Source organism: Leopardus geoffroyi, chromosome C1 (assembly GCF_018350155.1).
Source record: "Leopardus geoffroyi isolate Oge1 chromosome C1, O.geoffroyi_Oge1_pat1.0, whole genome shotgun sequence".
NCBI classification, from domain to species: Eukaryota; Metazoa; Chordata; class Mammalia; order Carnivora; family Felidae; genus Leopardus; species Leopardus geoffroyi.
The window spans coordinates 186,629,572-186,647,217 of NC_059328.1; the positions used below are offsets into that span (position 1 = coordinate 186,629,572).

At 40.4% G+C, this 17,646-nt stretch overlaps 1 protein-coding gene across 14 annotated transcripts in view; it reads left to right on the forward strand.

Annotated features, from left to right (window-relative positions):
* The window catches only part of SPATS2L (spermatogenesis associated serine rich 2 like), a 167,482-nt gene extending 150,217 nt beyond the window's left edge, over positions 1-17,265 (forward strand). For all 14 annotated transcript variants that reach the window (XM_045480662.1, XM_045480671.1, XM_045480667.1 and 11 more), the window contains 5 exons: positions 1,393-1,451; positions 7,674-7,783; positions 10,354-10,456; positions 13,316-13,536; positions 16,364-17,265. In XM_045480662.1, the coding sequence (XP_045336618.1) occupies positions 1,393-1,451; positions 7,674-7,783; positions 10,354-10,456; positions 13,316-13,536; positions 16,364-16,759 (889 nt within the window). In that variant the 3' untranslated portion in view covers positions 16,760-17,265. The remainder of the gene's footprint in view (positions 1-1,392; positions 1,452-7,673; positions 7,784-10,353; positions 10,457-13,315; positions 13,537-16,363) is intronic.
* The last annotated feature ends 381 nt before the right edge of the window (positions 17,266-17,646 follow it).

Here is a 17,646-nt window from a genome sequence, read left to right on the forward strand (position 1 = left end):
AGGGAATCTATAGATTAAAACAGATTTAATAGACAATCAGCCAATTGCAGTGCTCGGAACTTATTTAGATCCTGGTCAAACTGATAAAAAATCTGTATAGGACAATTAGGGAGATTTGAACACTGAGTAGATATCTGATAACATTAAATTATTGTTAATGTTTTTAGATATTATGGTAATACTATGGTTATAGTCCCAAAAAGTCCTTATCTTTTTGAGATATGTATTGAAATATTTATGATGGAAATGAAAATTTAAGAACATCTCACATCTATGATTATATATACATAAGGATATATCCTTATGGAAGGATATGCTGTTGACTCTTGAACAATGCGGGGGGGGGGGGTGCTCCCCCCATGCATAATCAAAAGACTGCATGTAACTTTTGACTCCCTGAAAATTTAACTTTCAGCCAACCATTGACCAGAGGCCTTACCAATAACATAAAGGGTCAATTAACACATATTTTGTCTGTTGTATGTATTGTATACTGTGTTCTTACAATAAAGTAAGCTAGAGAAGAGAAAATGTTATTAAGAAAATCATAAGGAAAATACATTTATGGTAATGTACTGTATTCCCCCCCCCCTCAAAAAAATCCACATATAAGTGCACCTACATAGTTCAAACCCATGTTGTTCAAGAATCAACTGTATAAAGGAAGTCTCACATGTGTTGCTGTTGTGAGGGGAACTGGGAGTCAGGATGGAAGAGAAACAAACTTCTAGACAGATAATTATTTACTTTATGCAGGTAATACTTTTTGCAAAGAACTAACCAAAAAATAATACAGGGGGGTGGGGAGGGGGAAGTAATTTGAAGTTGAAATGCTTCTTTGGGGGAATGATAAGGCATAGACTCTTTGAACATGTGGATGGGTAGACCCAGATGATATTTCCCAAAGTAGGTCCCAAGACCATCCGAATCAGAGATGGGCTCACCTCCCTGCCTCCCAGCCAGAATCTGGAGGAGCCATGCACAGAGACATTTGAGAACTACCGCCCTTGATAACCTGAATGGCAGCTTTTCAAATACTCATTACATTGTTGTGGAACTTTGGAATTCATAGGGCAAAAATACTCCCAAATTTAAATTCAAAGCAGCACAATTCTGAAAGTCTGAAAAGGCTTTTTTTTTTTTTTAGATTTGCTGACAATGATTTAATCAGCAGATGTCACTATGAAATACTTGAGAGCATCCCTTCCATGTTGCCTCATTTTTGGAAAAGGCAGAATGTGCTGCTGGCATTGTAACATAGAAATATTTATGATAATTTTGTCTTTTGTTTAATGAAAATAATTTTTCTTTTGCTTCCAGCGCTTATTAAAAGTTTATCTTTGATTAAGCATTCTTTGCTTTTGTTTTTGTTTCCCTCCCCCTTCCCCCCAGCATCATTGACAAAGAAGTTTCATTAATGGCAGAAATGGATAAAGTTAAAGAAGAAGCCAGTAAGTAGACACATGGTTGTTTGGTCAGGAGCCTCCCAGTCAGAAGCAATCCATAGGTCGACTGACACTGATATGGATTCTGAGTGGGGTCCTAAAACTCACACTGATTAATGAGCTCTGTAACCTTAGGCTAGTCACTTAGCCCCTGGAAACCTCAGGAACCTCATGTGGAACAAAGAGGAGTAGCACCACTGAGCGCACAGCAGAATAAGGCACTTGGCAAATAATAGCTGTTAGCTATTTAAAATTTTGTGAGTATAAAGGACTACTGATAGTTTTAATCAGGTTTAACATGACATTGAATTTAAAATTAAGTTTTAAAACATAAGTTTTTAAGCTTTCACAACTCACACATCTTTTTTTTTTTTAGTGTTTATTTTTGAGAGAGAGACAGACAGAGGGCAAGTGGGGGAGGGGCAGAGAGAGAGACGGAGACACAGAATCCAAAGCGGGGTCCAGGCTCTGAGCTGTCACAGGGTTCTGACTCAGGGCTGGAACCCACCAACCATGAGATCATGACCTGAGCCAGTCAGACGCTCAACCAACTGGGCCACCCAGACACCCCAGCAATTCACACATGTTGCTATGTTACTTATACAGTCCTTTTCACTTGTCCTTTCTTAGGTTCAACTAACACAAGTTTAACAAACTAAATTCCCCTAAAAAAATTTAGTCCATTTGAAGTTTACTTAAATTCCCTCAAACATTTTGAAGTACATTTATAAATTTAATCCATCTGATTTTTTTCAAGCACTCCAGATGCCTGACAAGGCAAACTCACAAACCTAAGAGCAACATATTCCAAGCTTTTAAGCAGCTCTTATAAGATTAATAATTCAAATTTAGAATTATACTAAATGAAGTTTTCTTAAAACCCTCCCGCTTCTGTTTACAAACTTAGTCAAATCGGCTGACACCTGCCAGATTAACACCTCAAAAGAAAATCAATTATGTGTTTTAAATCAAAATCACAAATGGGGATGGTTTAATGTAATAATGTAACTGTTTAAACAATAAACAGATGATCATGATCATTGCAAAACTCCTAAATTTAACACAAAATATCAGTATACCTTCAGTTTGATTTGTTTTATCTTTATACTTGTTTCTAATTCTGAATTTTCCACTGTTGTAAGGTAACTCAACAGCTAGTAGGACAGGACTATCTCAAATAGGCTGAGGTTCATGGGCTGGAAATTTTAACTGAGACAAGATGGCTCAGTCAGATTCAACACCAAGCCTCAAGTGGAGTTGCCGAGCCCTTTTTAATTATAGAATTCAGCCTGAAGTTGTTAATGGGAGTGCTAAAACCGTATTTTTCAGCTGGGATTTAGTTTTATAGTTCTTATCTCCTGGGCATTTAAAGTTTTTCATCCTTACCCAAATTTTATCTTGTTAATTGAATGAATGGCAGTCTGTACCCCAACCTGGTTTCAGCTAAATTCCTTCCCCTTTGACTGCAATGCCTTTCTTTTTATCACAATGAAGGATCAGAACAGATTCTTCATTCTTTTTATATTTTTCTTGCCTGGCCCTTGGTCATAATTCAGTAGTCACTTTTTATGGAAAATAGCTATCAGTGTGTTTGTTACACAGTCTTTTAAAAATAATCTTAAGTAATATGTTAGAATCTAAAATGCAGCAAGTTTTATTAAATAAAACTAAATGTGATCCAGGGTTCAGCTGTGGAATATTTAGGTAGTTATGCAATCCCTTTGATTGTGAAATTATTTTACTCTTATGAAATCTGTTGATTTCTTCAGTAAAAGTTGATTACCACATGATTTGGGATTTTCCCTGTTTCTCAGGTATAGCTTATTTTTTCTTTTAAGTTTCATGTGCTATTGATAAAAATATTCACAGCCAGCACAGACACAAATGTTTCTCTAGTACCAAAATGCAGTTACTACCACGTCACTTTCTAACAGGTTAACGAAAGATCACAGATTTCACATGTTCATTCTATCTCCTTGAGACAATAATATTAGGTGCCAAGACCTGTGGGATTTGGAGTATCTCAGGAGAGCATCCTTATTTTTCAAGTTCATTCAATCAATAAACATGTACTATGTGCTTTGTATGTGTTATGTACTGTCAGAAACTGTGTTAAGCAGCAAACAGTAAACTTTGGGACCTGCACATAAAGAGTTTCAGCCTAGCTGAAATGGCAAGACGGTTGGCAGGGTTTGCCTAACTTCAGTAATTGATGCCATAGCTCTGGTTTTAGAACTGCCCAGAACGTGGGGAAGCCATTTTGCATGCATTGGAGGCAAGCAGAACTGAGTTCAAATCCAGGTTCCACCTGTTTATTGGCTGTGTGACCTTGTACCATTTTGTTAACTTCTCAGAGTCCAAGGTTACTTATCAGAAAAGGGGGAATAAGAATAGTATGTATCTCAAATAGTTATTGTAAAGATAAAATGAGAAATATATGCCAGGCACTTAGCACAGTGCCTGACACAGTACAAAAAGGGAAAAGCACTTACTGGTAAAGAAGTTTGTCCAGCCTTCTCATGTGACAGCCAGAAAATGGAAGCCAAAGGGGTTATGCAGCATCTCTCAGGTGACATGCCTGTGTCAACCATATGTCTTCTCCATAGGCACAAGGAACCACTGAATTTCCCTCCACTAAGAACTGAACTGTCTTTACAACCATCATCTTGAGCTTGCTCATCTATGATCTCAAGTACTTTCCATATTTTCTATTTGCTGCACATGTTATAAATCTTATTTCCTCAATTATGACATAAGCCCCTCTATCTGTCATGGCATCTAACACAGTGCTGAAAAGACTGTAGGTACTTCATAATATTTGTTAAATGAATTACTGTAATTAGTTAGTGTAGGCTGTCGGATCCAATATTAGCAATTGCAAAAAGAGGACGTATATTCTAGATGACTGTATCTCACTTTATTAATCACATTTGAGGTTAGCATCTTTTAGTGTATGATACTGAACATGTCACGTCAGTGATGTCATTTAGCTCCACAACAGCCTTACAAGGTATATATGATCATGACATTTACAGATGAAGAAACAAAGCATGTTGCAGTGCTGTGGTCTCAGACTTTGAGTGAAATTTTTTTGAAATTTGTTTGAGGGTAATTTTGTTGAAGGCCAAAATAGGTGGGTTCTCGGGATATCAAATTGATTGCCGATCTGGGAAGAAAACATTATATTAACAGAAACACAGATATATTATGAGGTAAAAATGCAAGATTCCCAATAATAAAAAGGGTTCCAAAGAATCTTTGTGCTTGAAAGCTTTGTGCCTATTTCAAGTCCACCCTCTGCTAAGGAATATTATTTGAGAAGCCCTAAAATTTTCCATGGTTCAAGCAACAAGAGCAAGTTTCCAATGTGTTGCAAAAACTTGAAGGAATTTATAAATCCTATTGAGAAAATGGATTTCAGCATACCAGATACTGTTTATAAAAGCACCTAAATAACATTAATGAAGTCATGAATGCAGTGAAAATTAAAGCTTTATGAAACTGTCTCCCTCTACAGATTTCCAAAAGGATGGTGCTTGTAAAATATAACTTATTATTCTATTTTAAATTTGGGGATCAATGAATCTTAGGATCTGATCTGGCTTTGTTTTTGCTTTTTGTTTCTGTGGTTGATGTTTTTGAGGTGAAAATGTTGGTGTCCCCACAGAATTCTGGCTTTAGATCTCAAGTTTTAAGCCTTTTTCATAATGAAATGCTTTGAAATGTTAATGAGACTATATGTAAAACTCATCCCAACACTTGCTGATGCAAAATATTCATTTCCATGCACATTTGCATGAGGGTAAACTCAGAGTTTATTGGTGATCTTGCACCTGCATTCCTATTTTAGGGCCCATTTATATCTATTTCTACAAAATCTTTTGTGTGAAGGCCCAAGTTTTTCTCAAAAAGTACAATTATCCCTAATTGTCACCGGTCCCACAAATGATCCATTAAGAAAAGTCAGATCTGTTTAATTGTGTAGTCATGGTCTGCTGACCCCTTCACTATCTGCTCATCAAGTCTAGGCCTTCAGAATTTTTTATCTTTGCAAGAGCAAAATACTTTGTTTCATCTTCCCGCTCGAGAATCGTCTTTTCATACTCCAGACTTTAGTCCCATTCCTGTGGTGAATTATAATGGCAGACAAATAAATAATCAGCCAAAGGTATAAGTGCTGAATATAAGTGGCCCTTCTAGAAAAGGAACTTCTCTCCTTCTTTGCATATTCCTTTTGAATAATGGATTGATTCATTCATTCAGTCCTCCATTCAGCAAAGATACATAGTGGGCACCCACTTTGTACCAGGTCCGAGTCGGCATGGACACAACCGTAAAGTGCAGCCTCTGCCATGATTGGAGACGCCTACAGGGGCCAGGCTGGTAACCTTAATGAGCAGGGCAGAGGGTGACCATGGCATGCTGGGCGCCATGCTCCATCTATAATGGGCAACAACAACTCAGGGGTAGCCAACGGTTGCCACATGGCAATGCTGGCCAACTTTGGCCAGAAATGCCAATATTTTAAGGGAAGCCAGAAATACAGGTTCCAAATGGAATCTCCTAATTTTCAAATGTGGACAATTAATTTGTAAAAGTAATGTGTGGACCAAATAAAACACAGGTACACTATGGCCCGAAGTGTTAGTAGGCCACCTTTTTGTGACCTCTGGTCTGACTGGGTAACTGGGACATCATTCAGTAATACATCATCTGTGTTCAGATGGAAGTTCTTTTCACAGCCATCGTAGGGACACATTTTACACTAGCTCCTCTGTATTTTGAAAGACTACAGGCACAGATCAGCCTCTGCTCAGCTACATGGTATTGTAAATGGGAAGCAGGGGGAGTCCTGGTAAAAAATCAAAGCATGATTAGAGTAGTTTGGCAAACAATTAGGCTTTATGAGTTACAGATTACTTATTTTATTGACTTCTCAACATTGGTATCAGCATAGAAAGACAATGTTTCTCTGTTTGTGGAATAGTTTATAGTTTGCAGGAGATCTTAACTCTTGATTGCTTCTGAACTTTTTTGGGAGTTTTTAAAGTGACTTTTTGACATTTATAAATTAAGAACTCTTACAATCAGAAATCGTATTGTTTGGCTCCACAGGTGTGCTATAAATCTGGTCTAATAAAATAGTTGGCCTTTGTTCAACCAAGAAGTAATGTGAATCCAACATGGATATCATCTTAGTTGAATGGACTTCTTTTTTCTTGTAACTCAAAATGCTTGTCCAAAAGAAATGAAGGCAATTCATATGTGACTTAAATTCAAGAACTACAAGTTATCTATTGGAAGATGAAATTTCATATTTAAATCTCACCCTATGTGTTTGTATGCATTGCTTTTGAGCTCTGTGATCTTTTGAGAAACACATACACGCGCGCACACACACACACACACACACACACACACACACACACACACACGTTCACCTGTGGACTACTACGTTTACTTGAACCTTTAGGTCATCTGACAGATGTGTGAAATATGGCACCAGAAAACTCCCTGGTGTCTTCTCTGCATGTGCAGATGCTAAAGAGTATACACAAATCCAGTTCAAGCAGGCTTTTACTTAACCTTGAAATTTTTCCATGGGGGACACTTAAAACAAAGACAAGACACTCTCTGGTCTGGAACTTCTCTCTGACTGCAAAAATGAAAACAGATCTGCAGAGTATCAAAAGCAGACGCATTTTTTAGCTCACATAAAGCCAGTAAAGTAAAACTTCTATGTCGTATTCCAATAATAAACCTAGTTGCTCTAAAGGAGTGTTAAAGGTCTGATAATGTTAGAATTTAATAGTGAACACAAAGAATGGTTTTTGTTTAGTGGACTCCTTTTCTTTGCAATACCATTCAGATAGGATTTTACTAAGTGTCTTTTTCTTGGTGATAGTTGTTCTGAGTAATGCACAAATTTGAAAGTCCAAATTAAGTAAGTGAGATCAGACGCCAGTGAAGAAAACAAAGAAGACTGTGGGTGTACAGTGAATCAGAAGGGACTGTGTTTGATTTGGGGATTGGCAGATAAGGACGTACAGAAATGGGTGATTGGTCATGAGCACCAGGAGCAAACCCACCTCGATGACCAACTCAGAAAACATAGTCATGGTCCAACAGAGTGATCAGTGTGTTGAGAGAGAACTGATACCAAGAAATTAGGTCACTTAATATGTTTAGGTCTCTGGCCCTAACGTAGTATTCTTTCTTATTTGGCAGTGGAAATCCTGACTGCTCGTCAGAAGAAAGCAGAGGAACTAAAGAGACTGACAGATCTAGCCAGTCAGATGGCAGAGATGCAGCTGGCTGAACTCAGGGCAGAAATTAAGGTCAGTTCTAAAATATCCCAGCCTGAACTCTGAGCCAGAGATCTGATCCCCATTATGTTTGTTTTGCATCCATAGAGTGCTGCTCTCTGAGGACCTAACATCATATACCCAGCTCTCTTTCACAGTGTTGAACTAGAGCATTCAGAAGGGCGAAGAACCAACTTAATCACTGTATTTAAGTATGCTATGGTTTGAAGGGATATATTATTACAGAGAAGTACGAGCTATTTTCTTAGGCAGTGGAGACTGACCCAAATAAAATCTATTCAACCATGAATTATAGCTGGAATGGGGGGTATTATTTTCACCATATGTAATTTAGGTGTATGTATATAAACACACGTGTGAGTACACAGTGAGTATGAACTGAGTGTAACAGTAAGGATTCTAAATCACACACAATATACAGAGACTTCTTTTCTGTATCCTTTTCTAGCTCACTTGCCCTTTTATTGAGAATACCACCACAAATATGTATTTATTGGATTTCTACAGTTGCAAGCAATAGAAGCTGACCCTGGCTAACCTCAAGAACAAGTGGAATTTGAAAGAATATGAGTGCAGCTCACCAAAGTGTGATCTGAAGACTCCAGGCTACACTTAGGCAGAAACCCAGGCAGCCACCTGGGTAATACAGGCAGCAGTAATTACCAGACACTCTTCAGGGCACCATTAGAGTGCGTGACCTTCAGATGTCATCACCCTTTGTGCCACCCCACCCGATTCGCATCCCAAAGAAAGAGATTCTGATTGGCCTCCACTTGGATCACATACACCATTTGGCCAAGGGATGCCTTGATTGACAGACCTGCCAACACTGCGGATCTCTGAAACTGCACTGGGGTACAGTAACCAGAAAAAAATGGTTACCAGAAAGGCGAAAACAAGTATCTATAACAAACCAGGAAATTACAATTTATACATTTTCCCTTCTCCTCTTCTCTTTCCCCAGTATACTAAACATACACACATGTATACATGCACTTGGCTTCTAACCACCTTCTAGAGTCTCGAGTACCTTGAGGACTCAGCCGCTACTAGGTTTTACATAGGATTGTCTGCTTACCCAGGCAAAACCTGGTCGGGCATGGTGGAAAGTGGCAAGTGACTTTTGAGTCCCTTCTGCCCTGGTGAAGCATGAAGGGGAGCCCTGTGAGGATAAGGACTTCCTCCGAGGGTCCTGTGAAGTCCTAGTGGCTTTTCCTTCCTCATCTGCTCTTCTGGTCATTGTTGCTTGCAACCAGTCAATTGCAACTTCCTCCTAACTAGTCTCTCTCCCTCTGCTGTCTCCCTCCAGCCTGGTCATCCACCCTAAGACCAGAGTTACGCCCCAGAGCAGATCTGGTCTCCCCCAGTTTGGTCCACCCTTCCCATCAGAATAAAATCCACAACTGGACTCCAGTATATATATTCCAACTTCGAGCTCTCATCCCTTGTTAGAACATCAGGTGAAGAATATGAAGTTGCCAGTTTCCTAGTCTATTGAAATTTACTTATTTTCCAAGTTTCATTTCTGCCTACCAAAATCCCACTCATCATAAAATGGTTAATGGCACAGGCTTTGGAGTCAAACAGTCCAGCCCCTGTGACCTTGGGTAAACTACTTTTCTCTTAGATTCCTAGAACCTTGATTCCCCTTATATAAAATAGAGATAATAATAGTACTGACTTTGTAATAATGTGATCAGATGAAAATGAGATTATCTGTTAAGAATTTGGCCCATGTCTGGTAAGTGATCGGTAATTTTTTTTAATGTTCCAGCACAAATGCCCCCCCTTACATAACTCTTTCTCTGTTCCCCTCTGTAGGAAATAATTCTTCCTCTTTTATATTCTTAAAGCACCTTCCACATTCTACCTTATATTATGTTTAGTGGTATCTGTTTCCCTTGCCATGTGGTAAACTCCCTGGCAAATCCAGGAGGGACTGAGTCATAGTTATTTCTGTATTTCTCACTCTGACATCTACACACAGATCTAAATTTTAAATGAATTGAAAAATAATCTCTTTCCCACTTCCTTTAACAGGAAGTGGGAAATTCTACCATTGAAGACATTGAAATCTTGAAATTCTACCATTCAAGATAATGTTTTCTAGTTACTAAAGGCTTTTTGCACTTCCTGGTTCCTGGCTCCCTATCACAACAGGGAAGGATGACGTGTCTTCTCTCCAGGGATAATACCTGAGCAAGCCATTGGCCAACTTAGGAAGCCTGACAGAATGCAGCCCCAAAATTTGTAACAGGACAAAACATGCCAGAAGGAGCGCAAGGGGTGCTGAAGGTTAAATACATGAGTCCAGACACACATTTTGCCTGATCATGGTTTTCTCCAAGCCTAGGCAGGGGAAAGACGGGATCCTCACCTATTCCCAGAACAAGAAGGTTATCATGCTCCAGACCGGTCAAACCAAGCCTGATTTAATGGAGCCACACGGTGACAGAACCGGCATGACTGCCTTCCTGGTTAACACCATCAGTGGTTGCCGAAGAGCAGAGTGAATGAATCTGCAGTGTGCCTCAGTCATTTCTGTAACTGTGGGGCTCCTGTTTTACTTCTCTTTCCTCCAGCACTTTGTCAGCGAGCGTAAATATGATGAAGAGCTCGGGAAAGCTGCCCGATTCTCCTGTGACATTGAACAGCTAAAGGCCCAAATCATGCTCTGCGGAGAAAGTGAGTTTTGCATACTTGCTAAATAATTCTGTGTGAGTAAGCTTGGTGCTATTTGGAGTTGATATTGGAAATGTCAGGTGTGCGGTCCCCCAGCGGGGTTAAAGCAAGGTCTAAAGAGATTTAATGATCTAAGGTCATGACACAAGTCACTAGAAATGTCAAGATTTGAACGTAGAGTCTTCAAATGCCACTGCCCATCAGTAAATCCCCAGGATTTATTAAGCAGAACAGAACAGGTCAACTAGTCTATATCTTTTGCAAACTTTTCTTAAGCACTGCCAGATAAACTGCCTCTCTGATTTCAAATAGTCTGGTTCCACAGAGACCTGTTACACTGAGAGCCAGTCTCCCTAACAAGTCTGGGAACAATCGGCTCTTGTCGTAAAGGGCCCAGCTGTCGTATGTGCTCTGCTCAGCAGTGCTGGGAGCTTCTCCCCTGGTCGGCTCTCTGTGCTAAGTCTGAAGATAATGAAAGACTTCGCTTCAGCCATTAGCTTTAGTCTTGTTCGCTATTAAGCCTTAATTAGAGCAGTTAATGTGCAACAAAATTGGCTGATCTTTTTTTTTCTCCTACTCCAGCCCACCCACCAGGGGAGGTGGGAATGAACAGTGAAATGGCTTTAAGGACAGGCACAAGGGGGAAAGAAGGACTAGTGAGGGACATGGAATACCCACAACCTCAGAGTCAGCTGAAAATTTGAGATTTGGCTGCATTTTTTTTTTTCAGAGTCGAAAGTGCTTTTTTTCTTGATCTAAAGCTTGATCTAAAATTAGAGAACTGTGTTAAAGAGAACTTGACATTACTTCTATGTAGCTTTTGCACTTTTTATGCGCATGTTTAATTTGTGTAAGTTATATATTACATCTATAATTATACTACATGTTACAATTTATACTATACTACATAATATATAGTAATATGAGATGCTTTTACCATTTTATAACATATGGCTGAGACTTTTCCATGTCAATATATTTAACTCATAATTTATATAAATATAATTGATGTGAACAGTCCCCTGATTGTGGACATTTAGGTTGCTCCCAAATTTTCACCATTAAAGTAACACTGCTGTAAGCATCCTTGTTCACATATCTTTGGCAGTTATCTGATTTTCTGACTGCATTTCTTTTTTTTTTTTAAGATTTTATTTTTAAGTAATCTCTACACCCAACATGGGGCTCAAACTCACAACCCCAAGATCAAGAGTCATATGCTGTACCAACTGAGCCAGCCAAGTGCCCCCTTATTGCATTTCCTTTAAATTATTTTCCTTTTTTTAATACATGTTCTCTCCCATATATAAAAATCTACCCATTTATCATTCTCTACCCCCAGCTTTTGCCCCATCTCTAAAAACGCAGACAGTCTGCTCCGCAGTTGGCAATTTAACTGCCCAAGCTACTTTCCATTTCAGCCTGGTGATGAGCAAGACCCTGATGCCAAGTGACTGAAGAGGGGTGGGCAGCTCAGCTTGCCTGCTTTCCTCCAGAGCACGTCCAGTGCCATCTAGTGGGAGGAGCCATCCCTTACCAAATTCCAAGGGTCCACATGAAAGTCAGCCTCCCCTATTGCAGACAATAGTCTTCAAAAGGCTCTTTCCAGATCAGCTTTGTTGACAGCATATTGGAAACCCACAGCTAATGAACCAGATATAGTTGTCCCTGAGCTGTAGGAAAGAATGACCCCCGTGAAACTGATCTAGTGAGCACAAGAGCCACTGAAACCCCCTGGTCATGTTCGGACAGCCCCCAACGTGCTGTCACACCTTACCTATAAATAAGGGGACTATTTATCCCTTATTTGGGGGATAAATGATGCATCCCTGTCCTTTCCATTTCTAATGTTCTGTGATCCCTACTAGTCACTGCTAATCCTCTGGAAGAACCCTAGGATTAAATCTGATCCAACAAGGGTAGCAGAGAAAATTACTTTTAAAAATTGGTGACAATTTTAAGATTCAAAGGTCTTACTGTCCAGCATGGCAGTCAAATTCTGGTGAACTGTGAGAGGGAGGTCATAACTTTATCCTTGAGTGATTCCCTCCAGCCCTGATTCAGCATAATCACATAGAAATCATCCCATCAAAAACCACCTCTTTCAAAACCAGCGGGAATGGTGATAATAAACATTGAGCAGACCTGCCTGAGCCTGCTGGGAATCTGTCTGATTAGTCTGCATTGACTTTAGCATTGGAACTGGTGCAGATTTGCAGTGGAGCTGTAGCAAATGGGGTTGAGAAAAGGCCAGATAATGTGGCTCTCATGGAATATGCAAGATGCTTTAGGGCATGTTTGGGGCTGGTAGGTCTGGCCCTGTTGTCGCAAAATATGCATGACCCAGGCTGACAAAATTTCTGACACCCACAGGACATCATGGCTCTGATGAGCCAGGTGTCCACGTGCCTCCTGGTTTTTCTGCGTCTCTGCAGCACCCACTGGTCTAGGGGTCTGACAAGGAGGGCAAAGAATGGGTTTGGTAATGGGGCAGTCAAGAGGCAAAATACACTTGTGGACAGGCATGAGAGGATACTTCCAAGATTTCATTGTCTCTCTTCCTTTTGTGGTGCTTAACCTAAGGAATAATATTAACGTTGCTCAGATATGTCTTATTTCCTACAAATGTTTCCCAACTTGGATGATTATGCTGTAATGACAGTTCAATGATTCTCACTGAAGAGCTTCACTGGCCTCACAAACACAAAAGTGCCCTTTCAAATAACAGCTTTAAAAAAAAAAAAAAAAAAAAAAAGGAATGTTTTTACGAAGCTTCTGCCACTTTCTCCCATCTTTTAACCAGTTACTAAGGCAGGAGTGTTCATGGCATAGCCCATAACACCACGCGCTTTCTTGTTGCAGTTACACACCCAAAGAACAACTATTCCTCAAGAACTCCCTGCAGCTCCCTGCTGCCGCTGCTGAACGCCCATGCAGCAACCTCTGGAAAACAGAGCAACTTTACCCGAAAATCATCCAATCACAACAAGGCCTCAGAGGGTAAAGCAGCAAACCCAAAAATGGCGAGCAATCTTCCCAGTGCTGCCGACAGCTCTCACCAGGCCGTGCCAACTAATAAGCAGGTAAGCTGCTCTGGGGAGGCAGACCCTGGTGCAAGGTGCCGGGCAGAAACCACCTGCCTGACCTCGGAGGCCTCCATCAGCCACTGGCCTCGCAGAACTCCCCTGGTCCATCCAGCCACATTTCACAGGCACTTTCCCAGGTGGAGGAAGTGTCCTTCGTACACTCTGGCATTAGGAGAGTCCACCTGAATGAGCCAGCTCTTCCTGTGCCTTTGGGGCCACCACCCCCAAGCCCTGGTCACTGGCCCGTGTGCAGAGGGGACTCACACAGACGTGGAAACAAGACTCTGTACCTGGCCACTGACGCTACTGGAGGGAGGGAATCTGACATTTGGTTTTGAAGATTCTTTAATTCCCATTGATGTGTAGTTTATCAGTAAGAGGCCAAAGTTGGCTCAAATTTCTCTCTCTTGGGCTTTTGGTAAAGAGAATACATTTCAAAATGACATTATTAATTCTCATCTGCCGTAACACCTAAAAATGTAAGTGTCCAAAGGTCAGTCTTCCTTCATTCCTTTGCTCCTCCACTATATGCTTGAGAAGTGATTTCCCTCTTATCGTAGGAGAATGAACAGGAAATGGAATTTGATGATAACAGACGTTGGGCATGCTATAAAGACACCTTTCATGAATTCTAAGAGAGCTCAAATAAAGAGACTTTTTTAAAGCATTCCCAAATGCTGGTTTTCTAACAAGTGCCCTGTTGGATTTTGTGGTCTAGGTCTTTTAGAATTCTCATTAATTACACTGACAGACATTTCTCTGGCCCCAGGTATCTTCACCAACTCTAAAACAGCACTTTGACAAGGAGCATTTCATTTTTCACATCTTCATAGCTTTTGTTCACAGCTTTTGTTCTTTGGTCATTATTAAACCCCATACTAAAATTAAGTCTAAAATTTAGTCTGGGCTTCCCTTTCACTTCTTTAAAAACAAAAGCAGCCAGATTAAATGCTAGCCGCATAGATACTTTTTCAGCTCACTGTTATCATTTTCAGCAAAGCATTTCAGGCAAAGGCTCATTTATTTATTTTTTTTTAATTTTTTTTTTCAACGTTTATTTATTTTTGGGACAGAGAGAGACAGAGCATGAACGGGGGAGGGGCAGAGAGAGAGGGAGACACAGAATCGGAAGCAGGCTCCAGGCTCTGAGCCATCAGCCCAGAGCCCGACGCGGGGCTCGAACTCACAGACCGCGAGATCGTGACCTGGCTGAAGTCGGACGCTCAACCGACTGCGCCACCCAGGTGCCCCGGCAAAGGCTCATTTAAATGGAAACATATACACAAGCCAGAGCCCTGTAGACCCAGGGAAGAAAGGCCCTTGTACCAGGCCCTGTGCTTTCTCCTAGTCACGGCCATCCCTATGGAGCAAGACCAAAGAGATGTCACTACTCAGAATCTGTATTCTCCCAAGTACTCAAGATCCTGGAATTCTATTCCCAAATGGCACCAAGCCTGCTCTCAGGATTTTTTTGGACCACTTCCCTGGATTTATCACTTTGAGGGCAGACCATACTACCAGTATGCACACTCCTAGGTCCAAAGGATGATTGTTCATGGGTGTGAGGACAAATCTTAAGTGTGCAGGCTGAAGTGTCCACATTTGTGTGTGCAAGGCCCACTCACAATGTTGGAAGGAGTCAGAGGGAGGAAGAGACAATATTCACTCATGTGGTACATGGGCTTGCCTTTGTGCTCTTGGCCTGGGCCTTGAATTATTAGGGGTGGATCTGCCATAAACCTGTACCTCATCCCATCACAAAGCACAAATGTAGAACTTTATAAATTTGTAAGTCATAAAATTACACATTTTAATAATAGAGATTTGATTTTCAACCAAGACCCGTATTCATGGAACAACCTATTTATGAATCTTGTCAGGAGACAGTATGTGAAATGGGAATAGCTCCACCACTTTCTAACTGTAGACCTTGGGCAAGTCCTTCAAATTCATTATCCTCCTCCATAAAATGAAGCAAATAATAGCAACTGTCTTAAAGGGTCAGTGTGATGATAAATGAGATGGTACCTTGCTTGATGCCTGGAACACTTTAAGCCCTCAATAAATGTTGGCTGTAACTGACCTCATAGAGTTCAGAAATCTTTCCCTTGTACAGAGACAGAGAAGCTAACCATTGCTTCCTTTCTACTCTTCCATTTATATTCTTGGTTGCTGATTTGTTGAAGGCTGCCAATTTTCCAGTATGATGTTTCGAAACTCGTTGGCTAAGAACTATATAAGGTTTAGAAGAACTAATTACCTCCATGAAAATACATGTTACTTCTATATCCTGCCAGGATCTACCAGATACACCTCATCCTTATACTTACCCAAGATAATATTTCTAAACTATGATACTTGTTTCAAGATGATAAAATAGAAAAACTGCTTTAGACAAGAAAAATTACAAACAGAATTTTAAACAGAATTTTACATTTTTCCTCATACATTGTAATGAGAATTCATATTTCTAGTCTATTTAGAAGGTCCAAGAAATTTTCACGGTAGAGAATCATCATTATCCTGCCTCTGTGTTACATTCATTACATTATATTTTAAGCATATTTTATGGGATTTCTTTATCCTGGCTCTTGATTTGTCTGTCTTATACTCTGAAACCTCTCTTCCAACATCAGTAATTGGAGTTCCACTTGCAAGACTGTCCACTGTTCTTTTAAGCTTTTATCAGCTTGACCTCATTTTCATCTTGTCATTGTCTTCCAGGATGTAAAAAAAGCTTACCTGTGGCTTAGAAATTTGGTTTCCCTGATGGTATCTGTGGTTTGTTGGCACCTAATACCTATCTCTTTTCTTCTTTTGGTAGAATGGATCTTCTAGCCAAAGACGAAGATTTAATCCACAGTACCATAACAACCGGCTAAATGGGTCTGCCAAGCCCCAGGGCAGTGGTAATGAAGCTGATTTGATGATGAAGGGCAACAACCGCCATGAACACAGAAGACAGCCGCACAATGGCTTCCGTCCCAAAAACAAAGGTGGCGCCAAAAACCAAGAAGCCCCCTTGGGAACAAAGACCCCTGAGGCCCCGGCCCATTCAGAAAAGCCCCGGCGAAGGCAGCACGCTGTAGACAACTCGGAGGCCAGGCCTTTCCGGGGTAATGTCACTAGGGTTTCACAGTGCAATCTCTGCCCTACAAGAATAGAAGTTTCCACAGATGCCGCGGTCCTCTCAGTCCCAGCTGTAACGTTGGTGGCCTGAGCTAGGAGAGAAAAAAGCAGTTTTCACTCAGTTTTGGTTCCCTGCCCGAGGTGCTGACCCAATTCGCTGCCAAAAGAGAGTCAATCAGAATATACAAACCCTATATGGTTGTGTCATCCTCTCTTAATCATTTTTACTAATTCTAATAATCAGCTCTAGCTTGCTTTCATAACATTTCATGGCTTTGCTTGATCTGTTGATGCTTTTTCTCACCAAGACATTGCAGCATTTTAGCCAGGCAGTATTTACTCATTTGTTAGGAAAATCAAGATGTGGCTAAAGATCAGAGGCTCAGTAGCAACCTGTGTTGTAGCAGTGATGTCAGTCCATTGATTGTCTTTAGAGAGTTAATGTTGGAAAAAAAAAATCCTTACTGATCAGACAAACATGATCTGCTGAAGACACATGCGCTTTTGTAGAATTTAACATCTGGTGTTTTTCTGAAAAAAAATATATATATACATATATTGCTTTATTTGAAACAAATTAAAATATGCTGCATTTGACACCTGGCTTGCTTTTTTTTTATTGATGCCTACTTTATTATTAAATGTAGTACTTTCAGGAAAACTTTAGAGGTCATGGCACAGATCTCTCCACAATACTCTTTCTCTTTGGACAAGTCTTTTTTCAGAAAAAAAAATAATGCCTCACAATGGCCCCTGCCAGTACATTGCCCGCATATAAGTGGATATGCACCCCAGTCATCTTACACACAATGTGGTAGTTTGGAAACCTTGGTTGCAAGTGACATAAACCTCAGCTCAGCCTAGCTTAAACAATAAAGACAATTTATTGGTTCAGTGACTGAAAAGTCCAGCAACAAAGTATGCCTTGGGTCCAATTTGATCAGGGCTCCAGCTCATTTCTCTTGATTACCTCCGCTC